The sequence below is a fragment of the Chelonoidis abingdonii genome, chromosome 2 (genome assembly GCF_003597395.2).
Source record: "Chelonoidis abingdonii isolate Lonesome George chromosome 2, CheloAbing_2.0, whole genome shotgun sequence".
NCBI lineage: Eukaryota > Metazoa > Chordata > Testudines > Testudinidae > Chelonoidis > Chelonoidis abingdonii.
Window position 1 is genome coordinate 69,898,519 of NC_133770.1, and position 14,132 is coordinate 69,912,650.

The window sequence follows — 14,132 nt, forward strand, 5'->3', positions numbered from 1 at the left end:
CTCATCTTGGAGAGCCTAAGGCCCCAGAACATCAGTTCTCTCCCCACTTCATACTCAGCTGTGGAAACTAAGAGCTGGAATTATGAGAGAAACTGACTTGACAAAACTACAGCCATTTTGGTGCACTCAGCCATCATTAATTAGAAGCGAGAACACAACATAGTCGTGCATAACAGCTCTGCACAACCATATGAAATAGCTGCAGCTTCAGTTTTGCTGATACAGAAACAGAATTGGAAGAACCATGAGAATAGGTGGAAGTGTGGCTAGTTAACCATGGCTCTAGATGTTCTTGATTGAGTTTTTGCTGATGTTATGAACAAAGTTGTTTTGCTGATATTAGGAAAATTGTTAGTTTGCAAGGGATTACTATGAGATGTGCTTTTTTTGAGCAACCTATTAAAAGATAAGTCAGAGTGTGTAAGTTGGAGAAGTTTTCTATGAGCTCAGAGGGTGACATCCCACTCCCCAATGGATAAGAGTAGGGCTGGCCACCAAAAACCTGCTGCTGACTGCTCGACATGATCTCATACTTTGGGTAACTATATCTGGGTTGCACTAGACTATTGCTATTTTAGATGTGTGCTGTAGACTTAAAATGGATTTTTTTGAGGGGGGGGGCAAGAGAGGGTGAAACCACTGACATTTGTATCAATCATTTACCAAATGGAGAAGTTCTGTTCCCAACGATTTATTCCTGAAACCCCCTGAAGAGGGGGGAAATAGAAGTTACCATAGTTTTGGGTTCAGACAACCCTGGGCAACATTGGATGTGATTTCTTTTTTGGAGCCAATATTATTTTGGCATTTGTCAGATCACCTTAGTTAGTCTTTTAAGGGATCAGTGCACCATCTCTGAAGAGGCTCAAACTTTGGTCTAAAAGCAAAGACTGTACTACGGTCTCAAACGAATTCATTAGACAAACTCTTTACCTTGATCTTTAGCTGATGGTTTTAGCTACATTTGCTAAGCAACATCCAGTTACTACAAATCTGTGTAACAGGATAATGTTGAACATAGCACAAGTACTGCAACAAATGGCTGCTGGGAGAATACAGTGACATCTAGAAAGACAAAATTTAACACCTGTGTCAACAGCTGCAATACTGTAATTAGCATCTCCAGTAGGAAGCCAACTCAAACAAAAAAAAAAAAATTTATTAAGTTTTTCAAATACGAAACTCTAAAATCTACATAATTATTATAAAACACGTTTCCTTACAAAATTCTTTGATTAACAATGTGTGTGATATAACAAGGTTATTTTAATGTCAATATTTTCCCACAATTTTAAGATACAGGCATTGTTAAAATTTGCTCAGTAAAAAAGTGTAACCCACTGAGTAGTTAATGTAGCTTGTTATGTTCTTGGGTTTTTCTTTGAATTAGATCTAGGAATTTTAGAATTCTCTTAATTACTTTTTCCAATCAAACTGATAGTGATGCTCAGACTCCAGGTACATAAACTGTAACTAATAAATGTAATCTCCATTGATTGGATTATTTGTAGAGAACCAGCAACATAACACCAGGTATAGACTTGAAGGGCTTCAATTGAGTTACAACTTGATGTCTTCTGTTCCACTGATTAAGAACGTAATTTAAAAACTACCTTTTGGGCAAATTTCTAGTCCAACTTTTGAATTATGAGCTAAACTTGTCAGGCATTTAAGCTGTGTTTTAAGAGAAAACAAGTGCAACATGCAAACTGTACCTTAAACCCCAGAAGAAAATTCACACATTTACAAATTAAACCCAGAGTAATCTTTCCATACAAATTCCTTAAAAAACTTTAACATATTCTAGCATCAAGTGAAAGGACAAAACCCAAGTAACGTACTACTGAAACTTTCTAGTCGATCATATCCTTAAAATGCTAGAAACAAACCAAAAAAAAAAAATCTAGGAACAGATAACATGTAAATATGAACAACAACTTCAACTTGAAGTAACTTTTTCCATAAGATTATATAATTGTACAGCACATCTTGCTATACTGAACAGTAACACCCCAAACAGGCACTTTAAAGTCTTCAAGTGTCATTGGTTAAACACTTTTAAGCACTGTCCTACTTCTTCTAAAGTGATGCACCCTTTTCTCCTGTGAGGGAAGGGAAAGAAAAATATAGTTTTAATTCACTGAAAGGTAACAATATTGCTAGATACAATATAATGAAGTAATGTAAGTTACATAAAGCAGAGATATATTTTAAAATTTTGCTCCTTCAAAATCTCATGTCCTAGAAATGCAGATTTTACATAAAGCTTTTTAGTTCAGATAATAGAGTAGGAGTGTTTATTCTGCAAAAACAAGTAGAAACTGAAAAAAACTCTTCAAAGATTCAGAAAGACAGCCTTAAAAAATCCTAATGGAGAGTTTAATCAGCAGATACTAGGGTGTGTTCACATAAAAACAGTGTGATCACAAGTTGTAATTAGCCCAAACACACATTTGTGAACTAAAGCAAAACAAAACAACACAACCCTGAGAGTGAGTGGAAGCATTAGGCCTTAGACCTGAGAAGTCCAAGAATAAGCCACCATTCTCCATTTCACAGCTGGAAGGACTGCAGTAGCAACTCTCACTGATTTTGAATGTCAGAATACAGTTACGATAGATTTGAAGAACATAATTTATAGAACCCAAGTCATCCTCTGGATGAGGGAATAAACTGCTGCTCGTTCAGTACCAACAGACCAAGGTTAATCTATTTCTCATTGAAGGAAAATGTTATGGAAAAAGATATAATGTGGAAGAAAAGGCTAATGCCAATATTGCCAGTTTGAATTGCATAGCAGTTTTTGTGCAGGTTTGTGATATTGCACTGTTCAATCTAATTCAAGTCAAGGCCATCAGTGGTTTCATAAAGGTTGTCTTGGGCACTGGTATTAAGATTCAAGACCTTCCAAATACCACTGCAATAGTTATATCAAAGATCTCCACAGAAAATCAAGCAATCACAATAAGTGTCAGAGCCAGACACAGAACTGGTCCAGAGCAGCCTACAGTCACAAACACTGAACAAGTCTTTCAGCATTTGAGTTACTTGTCACCATAGTAAATAGTGGTAGAAGAAAAACGACAGGTCAAATTTTTAAAGTTTGCTTTTACCCGTACCTTGAAATAGTCCTCTTGGGATACAAGATTGTTTCTCAGACGGTTCTCGGGATTAAACAGACAGGATACCACTGTCTGTATGCTTCGGTCCACAGACTTCTGAAATACATGTTTTCAGTAACATGCATCTACAACAATACTGACTTTATTAACTATCATGTCTATAAATCAGATGCTAAACTCTGAAGTGTAAACATTCAGCATTACTGGCAAGTGTCAACATTTATCAAGTGCTTATTTGCTATAGCATATTTGCTAGTTTATATTCAAACTGTATTAATATATTACAACAACAATTTTGTTCTTTCCCTCAGAGTTATATGAAGCTTTTCTTTTCTTTGTGAAAGGAAGTTACTAGGCTGGGGTTTTACAGAATTATCTGAGAGAAGAGATTTCAGTTTACTTGTTTCCTCTAGTAACCTGGTCCACACCTGAAATGCCACTGACCAAACAAGTGTTCCATCTCCTTATTACAAGCCAGAATTTGTTACTAATTGGCAATACAACCAAGTGATGTCTATTGAATACCAAGTTAAATTTAAGTCCCAAAAGTTAAGGATCTGCAACCAGAAGGGGACATGATGCCATTTCCTAAACTAGGAGACTTCAAATGAAAGACAAGTGTGATACTCCAATGATTTTTGACTCCACAAATTGTCAGAAGCAAAATAAAATTAAAATTGTTAAACTGAAAAAAAGTTGTATCTTGTTTCATGTGATTCTCACTGTAAGTCAAGCCATATGGCTAAACAAAGTTGCTTGATGAATTAATGCTGATTTATACATTTGTCTATCATAGTACCCAATAACCTCACACTGTGTTTGAGGAAGTATTTACCACCCATTACTGTGGGGAACCTGAGGCACTGGGTAGCCTATGACCTTGGACAAGTCTCTCAAAGCCTAAGAGTATGCAGAAACTGAACCCAGGATCCCAGGACTGTGCCCTATCTACTACAACTTCCTTCCACCCCTTCCACACAAGTCCCTAGAAATAGGTTATATGGTGACATTTAAGAATATACATCTTCAGAGTGAACACTTGCCTTCTGTGGACTGTTTCCAGATGGTTGTGCAGGCTCTGGAACAGAACATTCTGCTTGGATAACTTCTGGCTCTACTTCACTGCAGTGGTAGTTTACTGGAGTATAAGCCTGTATAATTAAGTGTTGCAGTTAAGGAATGAAAGTATAGGTGCTCCTCATCCCAAGGTGGATGGTTGTGGGTCTATTGTAATCTGAATTGGGAGTAGTTTGGAAGAATAGCAGCTGGGCTCCTGGTCCTCAACTACCACTAAGGCAGAGCAACTTTTACTTTTCTTTCTTTTTTTTTTTTTTTGGTTGATGTGTTGACACTTTCAAAAATTGAAAAACATCAGCACAGGAGTATCTATTGCTCCTTCCAGATAAACTGAATGACTGGTTCACCAGGATACATTTCATGGTGTAATGCTGGAAGTTAGACCCAGCTCTCCTCCTCAAAAAGGGTTATTTTAATAGGGAATTGTATCTAATTTGGGTGGACAAGAAGGGAAGAAAAGGTGTTCACAGCTGAAGCCAATAGACTGCAAAGACCAGGCCAAGAGCTGGAAGAGAGCACAGGTATATAGTTTTTGATTGCCATCAGAAAGAATCTGGCGTGGGATGTTCTGGGGGATCCAAGGCACTAACAAACAGAGGCCCAAAAATCCTTGAGAGCCACTGAACTTCCAGTAGTCTCCTGGTGAAAGATTCATGACCACAATGCCATTCCATGAGAGGTACTGCACAAAAATCATGGCTCAAATGGCTTATCAAGGCAAAAAATGATGCGACAGACAGTATCTCCTATCCTGTATGGACACCCAAATGGAAGATAAGAACTCAGTCTAAAGCCATTCAGTAAGTAAGTTATAACTAAGCATTACAAGAAATGTGCTGGTATCTGACACTTCAGCCAAGAAGGGAGCTTGGCTGATTACTCATATGGCCACAACACCCTTGTGGTCACTGCCCCTCTGAGAAACCCCCTACACACAAATCTGTGATAAATTTACTTCCTGTTCTCCCTACTTGTTTACATTGTGTTCAGACTACTACAATTAATAGCTTTATTTTTCCTGTTCCAGACTATAAAATAGTTAATACATTGCCACAGTGAAGCACTATACTATGAAGGTATATGGTGCTTACCACACACACACGTCTCATTCAAAAAGCTGTGTTTCTTCTAAAGAGAAATTCTGATGATCCATTCAACCCAATATAAGCACTATTATTCTGAAAGACAGCTCACCCTATTGCACCTATCTCTAAAGCATACTATTTGTCTACCAGCCAGTAATTAGGATGGAACTATAAGTTGTTTTTTAGGAGAACGTTTAGTAGCCTGTTAGAATGAATTCCTTTAAACATTAAATGTTTTGCATCTTAAACTGGCTGGAAATTCAGGCGTATGACTACTTCCAGACTGCTGTGAGTGATAAGCCTGATTCTGCTTCTGGTGAGCGCCAATAAATGGAAGACACATTGTAATGGATCTACAGACTTTCCCTGCAAAGAATGTGTTGAGCACAGGGATTTCTCCCTCTATGTTAGAGGTTAGAGTATGCTACCAAGAAAGCTTGGTACACATGATCTACCCCACCCACTCAAAACCAGGACAATATAAGTCTGTTCTCAACTATGACTTGAGCTGAGTAATTGTTCAACATGGGGATAGATGGAGACACCTTCAATAGTTTGTGAAAGAAGTCCATCCCTGAGACTCAAAATATCAGAGTGGGAAAGTGATTAACATTATTTTCAATCCCCCACGCATCCTATAGGGGGACTGTGAGAAATGGCATTGAAGAGATACCATTCACAGGAAGAAAAACCAAGAAGTATATCGACTTTGAGATAGACTAGGTCTACACTGGAATTAAGACACCAGCAACTTGCCCACGCCAGCTGACTTTGGCTCATGGAGCTCAGGCTAACAGACTGTTTAATTTTGGTATAGACGTTCAAGCTCAGACCCAAGCCCCAATACCTAAAACTACAATTAAACAGTCCCTTAGCCCAAGCCTCACAAGCTCAAGTCAGCTGGTACAGGCCAGCCGCCAGTGTCTAATTGCACTGTGCATATATCCTATCCATATACTCAAGCAGTACAATTTCAAATCATGGCCAAATTTTTTATTGCACTAAAATAATTAATGCCTAAAGGGAAGTCATGTCAGATCCTCCAACAGGGAAAAAAAATACATCTGGATTAAATGTGGACAGTGATTCAAGTTTCAGGTTTTATACAAGTAGAATAAAATTCTTACAGGTCTCTAAAAGGAACATAGGAGTAAGAATTACATGTTTTGTCATCTCTGCAAAGCCATGGAAAGTTACCTTTCTTTGGGAGTTAGAGCTGATGGCTTCCAATCACTGTTGCCAGTCCAATCAATTTGGCAGAGATACTATAGTCTATCCTGCTTCAGTAGGGTTGGAAGGAACCAGATTCAGCAATTTGTAGACACTTTCAGAAATACTACAAGCATCTGCTTTATTATACATTATCAGAGAGCCTTTCAAAAAAATTGGAACAATCAATAAGCAGTAGTAAAGCTCTCGTTGTACAGGTCTTGAAGAAAAAAAGTTAAGGCTATCATTTTATCCCCTCTAATCTTCCATGAAGAGGAGTAGTTCAAATTATGTTTATAGCCTTAGAACTCTCCCAGGGGCTTAACTGGGAGAATATAGAGAAAAAAAGAAATGAAAATTGTTTTTGTTCTCCCAAGAAAAAGACGGTTACTCACCTTTGTAACTGTTGTTCTTCGAGATGTGTTGCTCATATTCATTCCAGTTAGGTGTGCGTGCCACACGTGCATGCTCGTCGGAAGATTTTTACCCTAGCAACTCCGGCGGGCCGGCAGGTCGCTCCCTAGAGTGGCGTCGCCATAGTGCCTGATATATACCCCTGCCGGCCCGTCCGCTCCTCAGTTCCTTCTTGCCGGCTACTCCGACAGTGGGGAAGGAGGGCGGGTGTGGAATGGATATGAGCAACACATCTCGAAGAACAACAGTTACAAAGGTGAGAAACCGTCTTTTCTTCTTCGAGTGATTGCTCATATCCATTCCAGTTAGGTGATTCCCAAGCATTACCTAGGCGGTGGGGTCAGAGTGAGAGGTCGCAGCGTGTCGCATGGCAGAGCCGAAGGCCGCGTCATCTCTGGACTGCTGGACCAGGGCATAGTGGGAAGCGACGGTATGGACGGAGGACCAGGTCGCTGCCCAATAGATTTCCTGGATGGGCACGTGGGCAAGGAAAGCCGCCGATGAGGCTTGAGCCCTGGTAGAGTGCGCAGTCACGTGGCCCGGAGGGGCCTGGGCTAAGTCATAACAAGCCCGGATGCAGGACGTCTCCCACGAGGAGATCCTCTGAGATGAGACAGGCAACCCCTTAACATGTTCAGCTACCGCCACAAAAAGAGTTGGGGGGTTTTGTGGAACGGCTTGGTTCGCTCTATATAAAAGGCGAGCGCCCTACGGACGTCCAATGAGTGTAGCCGTTGCTCCCTGCAGACGAATGGGGTTTCAGGAAGAAGACAGGTAGGAAGATCTCCTGGTTGACGTGAAAGGCCGAGACCACCTTGGGGAGAAAGGCAGGGTGCGGTCTCAGCTGTACTTTGTCCCTGTGAAAAACCGTATACGGGGGATCCACCGTGAGGGCCCGGAGCTCCGACACCCATCTTGCGGAGGTGATGGCCACTAGGAAAGCGGTCTTCCAGGAGAGATAGAGAAGGGAGCAAGTTGCCAATGGTTCGAATGGAGGGGACATGAGTCTGGCCAGAACCAGGTTTAGGTCCCAGGTGGGGGCGGGGTGGCGAATCTAGGGGTAAAGACGCTCCAGACCCTTAAGGAACCTAGTCACCACTGGGTGAGAAAACACCGAGCGGCCATCCCCTCCTGGGTGGAAGGTGGGAATGGCCGCCAAGTGAACCCTTAGAGATGACACCGCCAGGCCCTGTTGTTTAAGGGACCAGAGGTAGTCAAGGATATATTAGAGATGGAGACTTCGGTGGGAAGGAAGTTCCGATCCGCACACCAGCATGTGAAACGCTTCCATTTGGCTGAATACGTCACTCTAGTGGAAGGCTTCCTGCTTCCCAGGAGCATCTGTCGCACTGGGGTAGAGCAACGCATTTCCGACTGGGTCAGCCACTCAGGAGCCATGCTGTGAGGTGTAGCGGACTGAAGGTCTGGGTGACGGAGCCTGCCGTGGTCCTGAGTGATCAGGTCCAGGTGAAGAGGCAGGGGACAGGGTCGGCCACGGACAGGTCCAGCAGCATGGAAAACCAATGCTGTCGGGGCCACACTGGAGCTATCATGATCAATGGGGCCTGTCCTTGCGCACCTTCAGAAGGACCTTGTGGACGAGCGGAAACGGTGGGAATGCGTAGAACAGGTGCGTCGTCCAAGGAATAAGGAAGGCGTCTGCACCGAACCCGTTCGAGACCTTGAAAGGAGCAGAACATCTGGCATTTCCTGTTCCCGCGGGACGCGAAGAGGTCCATCCGGGACATCCCACCCTCCGGAAGAGCGAAAGAGCGACGTCCGGGCGAAGGGACCACTCGTGGGAAAGGAAGGATCTGCTCAGATGATCCGCCAGGGTGTTCCGAACCCCGGGAGAAAGGACGCGATGAGGTGAATGGAGTGGGCTAGGCAGAAGTCCCAGAGCCTCAAGGCCTCCTGACACAGGGAGAAGACCTCGTGCCGCCCTGCTTGTTTATATAATACATGGTCTTGTGTTGTCGGTGAATACCGAAACACAGCGGCCTTGAAGTTGTTGACGGACATTTGACAAGCAGGCGGACCGCCCTCAATTCCCGTACGTTGATGTGGAGGGCTAGCTCGCGAGGTGACCACTGGCCTGGGTCCGCAGGTACCGAGATGGGCCCCCATCCCAGGTCTGAGGCATCTGTTGTCAGGGACACCGAGGGCTGGGGCGGATGGAACGGGAGCCCCGCGCACACCACGGACTGATCCAGCCACGCACTGCAGGGAAGCCTAAGACGTCCTGGGGAATGGTGACAACCGTGTCCAAGAACGCCTGGCCCGAACGGTATGAGCAATGAGCCAGGACTGGAGGGGCCTCAGGCGGAGCGAGCGTACTCCGTGACGAAACGTGCAGGCCGCCATGTGGCCCAAGAGAGTCAGGCAAGTGCGTATTGAGGTCAAGGCGCTGCCTGCAGCCGTCGTATGATGGCCGTCAAGGTTGGAATCTTTCGATAGAGGAAGAACGGCTCTGGCCAGGTGGAGTCCAGAATGGCGCCAATAAACTCTATCCTCTGAGTGGGATTAGTGTTGACTTTTCGACATGAGCATTAGGCCTAGGCTCACGAAAAGTCGCTTGACCATGCTGGACGTGGCTGAGGACTTGTGTCTCTGAGGATCCCCGATCAGCCAGTCGTCGAGGTATGGAAATACATGTATGCGACTGCGGCGAAGGTGGGCGACGACTACAGCCATACACTTGGTGAACACCCGCGGGGCCGTAGAGAGGCGAACGGAAGGACCGCGAATTGATAGTGACGGTTGTTACAACGAACCGAAGGAACCTCCTGTGGGGTGGGAAGATGGCTATAGGAAGTAGGCGTCTTGCATGTCGAGGGCGGCGTACCAGTCTCCAGGATCCAGGGATAGGATAATGGTCCCCAAGGATACCATACGGAACTTCAACTTTACCAGGTATCTGTTGAGCTCCCGCAGGTCGAGGATAGCCTGAGGCCTCCCTTGGCTTTGGGATCAGAAAATAGCGGGAAAAAACCCCTTGCCCCGCTCGCTCTCTGGAACCTCCTCTATGGCTCCTTTGACAAGGAGCATTTGCACCTCCTGGAGGAGGAGTTGCTCGTGAGAGGGGTCCCTGAAGAGGGACGAGGCAGGGGACGGGAGGGCGGTATGAAACAAATTGCAGATGGTATCCAAGTTCCAACGTGCGTAAGACCCAGCGGTCCGATGTTAGCTGGGACCACGCAGGGAGGAAAAACGAAACGGTTTGGAAAGGGAGGGGACGGATCTGTGAGAGAAACTGGTAACAGCGCCCTCGGGCGCACCTTCAAAACGAAGGTTTCGGGCCGGAGGAAGGCTTGGAGGAGCTCTGGTTTTGTCCTCCTTTTAGGTTGCCCGATTGTCTACGTCGGCCATTTCTATTTCGCCGTTCTGGCGAAGTCTTGCCTCTGCCTGGGTTGGGGGTAGGGCCGGTGTTGTTGCTGAGGCCGGAAGGGTCTGCGTTGGATGATGGGCATATGCATCCCCAGTGAACGCATAATGACCCTATTGCCTTTTAGGCTTTGCAGCCTAGGGTCAGTTTTGTCCGAGAACAGGCCCTGGCCCTCAAATGGGAGATCCTGGATGGTATACTGGAGCTCCGGGGGAAGGCCAGAGACCTGGAGCCAGGAAATACGGCACATGGTAACACCAGAGGTTAGAGTCCTGGCGGCCGAATCTGCGGCGTCCAAAGATGCCTGCAAGGAAGTTCTCGCGACCTTCCTGCCCTCCTCAAGGATCGCAGAGAATTCCTGACACGCATCCTGCGGAAGTAGCTCCTTGAATTTGTCTGCCGCCCAGGTGTTGTACGTGTAGCGGCTAAGGAGAGCCTGTTGATTGGACACCCGAAGCTGGAGGGCGCCCGCAGAACAGACCTTTCGGCCGAGCAGGTCCATGCGCCTCGCTTCCTTAGACTTTGGGGCCGGGGCCTGCTGACCATGGTGTTCCCTCTCGTTTATGGATTGGACGACGAGGGAACATGGGGGCGGATGGACATACAGATATTCGTAGCCCTTCGAGGGCACCATGTACTTGCATTCCACTCTGTGTGCAACAGGGGGGAACGGATGCCGGAGACTGCCAGATGGTCGTGGCATTGGCCTGAATGGTCCGGATGAAAGGAAGGGCGACTCGAGTGGGTACATCGGCAGACAGTATGCTCACCACTGGATCCTCAATTACTGGGACCTCCTCAGCCTGTAAGTTCATGTTCAGCGCCACGCGCCTGAGGAGGTCCTGATGCGCCCTGAGATCAAGCAGAGGGAGGCTGGTGGATGGTGTTCCAGCCACTGCTTCATCCGGGGAGGATGATGAGGAGAGACCTGGCAGGAGTGGATCTGCAGGAGGCTCTGCCTGGAGCACTGCATCCGACTCTGGAGGGAGTTCAGGGTCCTGAGGCTGAGACAACCTCTCCTCTGTAGGGGAAGGGGGAGGACGGGACGATGTGGCCTCCGGAGCCCTGTGTTCGGAGACAGTTGAACGCGGGGGAATCTGTTGAGGGCCCTGGGCTTGGTGGTACGCCCAGGGAGTGCAGAATCCCCACTGCTGCGGTCCATGTTCCTGAGGTAGGGGTTCATGGAATAAAGCAGCAGGCCTGTCGGTGTCCTGGGCATACGTGCTGTCTGTTTGCGAGGAGACTGACGGCTGGCGGGACAGCCAGGGAGGAGCCAAACGGGACTGATATGTGTCCCTCGCTCCAGATGGCGGAGACCTCCTCGGTGCCGGGAGTCATAACGGTGCCACGATCCAGACCGGGACCTGCCACCAGCTCGGTGCCAGGAGGTCAACCTGGATCCGGAACGCCAACGGTGGGAGCAGCTTCTCGAATCTCGGTGCCAGTAGCGATGGCTCGAGCCGGAGCGGAGCCGGGAGTATCGGGACCGACGTGAGGAAGACCTGCGCCGTGAGGAAGACCGGTACCGCCGCGGGGAGCGGTGCCGGGACTGCGAGCAGCGTCTTGATCGAGATCTCCCACAGGACCGGGAACGGTGTCGGGACCGTGATGGGGATCGGCGTCAGCTCGGCAAATCCAGAGACGGCGCTCGCATGGCCACTGGCTTGCCCTTAGATTGTAGAACCTGCACCGGAGGCACCGGGGGTTGAGGCAGCGCAGACTCTGTTAACGCTATAGGGTCCCTAGCCAAGGAGAACATCTCAGGCGTTGATGGGACCATTAGCTCGACCTCGGATCTTATTGGGGCGCTGTGAGGGGCCGGACTCGACGGACCTCCCGGGCCGGAGTCAACGGAATCCCTGATATCGGTCCCGCAGCTGGAATCGGTGCCGGGCGCTCCGTTCGAGTCTGCCAAAGGTCTTTTGTCGGGGCCCGGTGCAGGGGAAGGTCAGTGCTGAGGTGTTTTCCTGGGCCCGGTGCAGTCCGGTGCCGGAGCGGAATCGGCACTCGGTGCCGAGGACGGAGGGTTGAGTGCCGCTTCCATGAGGAGAGTCTTTAAGCGCTGGTCTCTCTCCTTCTTGGTCCTTGGCTTAAAGGCCTTGCAAATGTGGTACTTCTCGGAAATATGCGATTCCCCGAGGCACTTTAGGCAGGAGTCGTGGGGGATCGCTTGTGGGCATCGGCTTTTTGCAGGCTGAGCACAGTTTGAACCCCGGCGAACAGGGCATGAGCCCAGCGCCGGGTGTGTGGGGGGGGGGGGCCTAGAGCCCAAGCCCGCTAACTATATACAACAAGTAAATAACTATAAAGCTAATATTCTATACTCTAACTCTAACTAAATATAACTAGTAGAACAATGGAACAAGGAGAAGCTAGGGACGTGGAGGACAGCTATGCCGCGCTCCACAGTTTCAACGACCAACACGGCGGTAAGAAGGAACTGAGGAGCGGACAGGCCGGCAGGGGTATATATCAGGCGCCATGGCGGCGCCACTCTAGGGGGCGACCTGCTGGCCCGCCGGAGTTGCTAGGGTAAAAATCTTCCAACAAGCGTGCATGCACGGCACGCACACCTAACTGGAATGGATATGAGCAATCACTCAAAGAAGAACTCTTCCGTAAGAGAGCTTCCATGCAAGTACGAAACCCTAAACCAAGACTTACCAATCAGTAATATCAGTCACAAGTACCACTGTCAGCATTTAATCCAGAGAGGTCTACTCTTTGCAGAGAAATTTTGCACCAATAAAAGTTTCATTTTGCTTACAAGTGTTAAGATGCAGACCATCACTCAGACAAGAAGGTTGAAGTTTCATGCACTAAGTTTTATCACCTTACCGGAGATATAACATAATTCCTTTGCTCCCCAGGAGGCCACTGTGGTGGGACCTTAAAGATTTAATAAATAAGAATTATCCTTTATTTGACTTGTGCAAAGAACACTTACAATAACTGCAGTTCCTGGAGGTAAGTATGTGAGTGGCCACAACTGTGGTGCTCATGCACACTAATTCAAACCTGTTGACCCTCAGCATTGTCTCCTCATGCATGCCCCATGAAGATATGTAGGGTAGCGCAGCCCTTACTGCTTCTCACTTCTCTCACTAATTCAGAACCCCAGCAAACATGAACTCCAAAAGGGAAGTCAGAGTCCTAAACTTCCAGAGACCTGCATGAGTTCAGCCCACAGCACCTGGGAGCTGCAGAGTCCTCACCATCACCTGTGGTGGCTGTAAACTGCAGGGTACCCCTAGGAGCTCCCAGTCACCATGGGCACTGGGGATGCCCCAGATGCTCCCAGACACAGGTGGCAGGGAGACCCCCGAAGTCTGAGCCAGACCCCTGCAGGAGGACCCCCCACAGCTCCCAATGTTTGTCATGCATATTTTTAGTAAAAGTTAGGATAAGTCAGAAGCATCCATGAATTTTTCCTTTATTTCCCATGACCTGTCCATGACTTACTAAAAATATGCATGACAAAATCTTAGCCTTAACTATAAGGAACTGTGCTCTCAGTCTTTGTCCATGTAGATCTGAGTTCTAGTGGGTTCCCAAGCAAGTGAGGGCGCAGGGGAAAGAGAAGGAGGTTTGAGGAGTTCTAACTAAATACAGATTGCAAAACTGTTCTCCAAAATTTGGCATCTAGGTCAGATGCCAAATGTAGAACATATTTTGTAAAAATAGAAACAGAACTCCATGAGGCTATTCTGCAGATTTCCTGTACAGGAGTCTCTCTTAGGCAAGCTGAAGGGGTTTGTGCTAGCTAGTCAATAAAGAAAGGCTCTGAAGATAGGGAAGCCAAATTGCACACCTTATGTTTGAATAGGGTTTGGAGAAGAA

At 47.0% G+C, this 14,132-nt stretch overlaps 1 protein-coding gene across 1 annotated transcript in view; it reads right to left on the minus strand.

Moving 5' to 3' along the window:
- Positions 1-2,048: 2,048 nt before the first annotated feature.
- The window catches only part of DAZL (deleted in azoospermia like), a 33,080-nt gene continuing 20,996 nt past the window's right edge, over positions 2,049-14,132 (minus strand). The window contains exons 7-10 of the mRNA XM_032801126.1: positions 13,131-13,181; positions 4,166-4,273; positions 3,120-3,218; positions 2,049-2,102 (exon numbers count right to left, since the gene is read on the minus strand). Of these exons, the coding sequence (XP_032657017.1) occupies positions 2,049-2,102; positions 3,120-3,218; positions 4,166-4,273; positions 13,131-13,181 (312 nt within the window). The remainder of the gene's footprint in view (positions 2,103-3,119; positions 3,219-4,165; positions 4,274-13,130; positions 13,182-14,132) is intronic.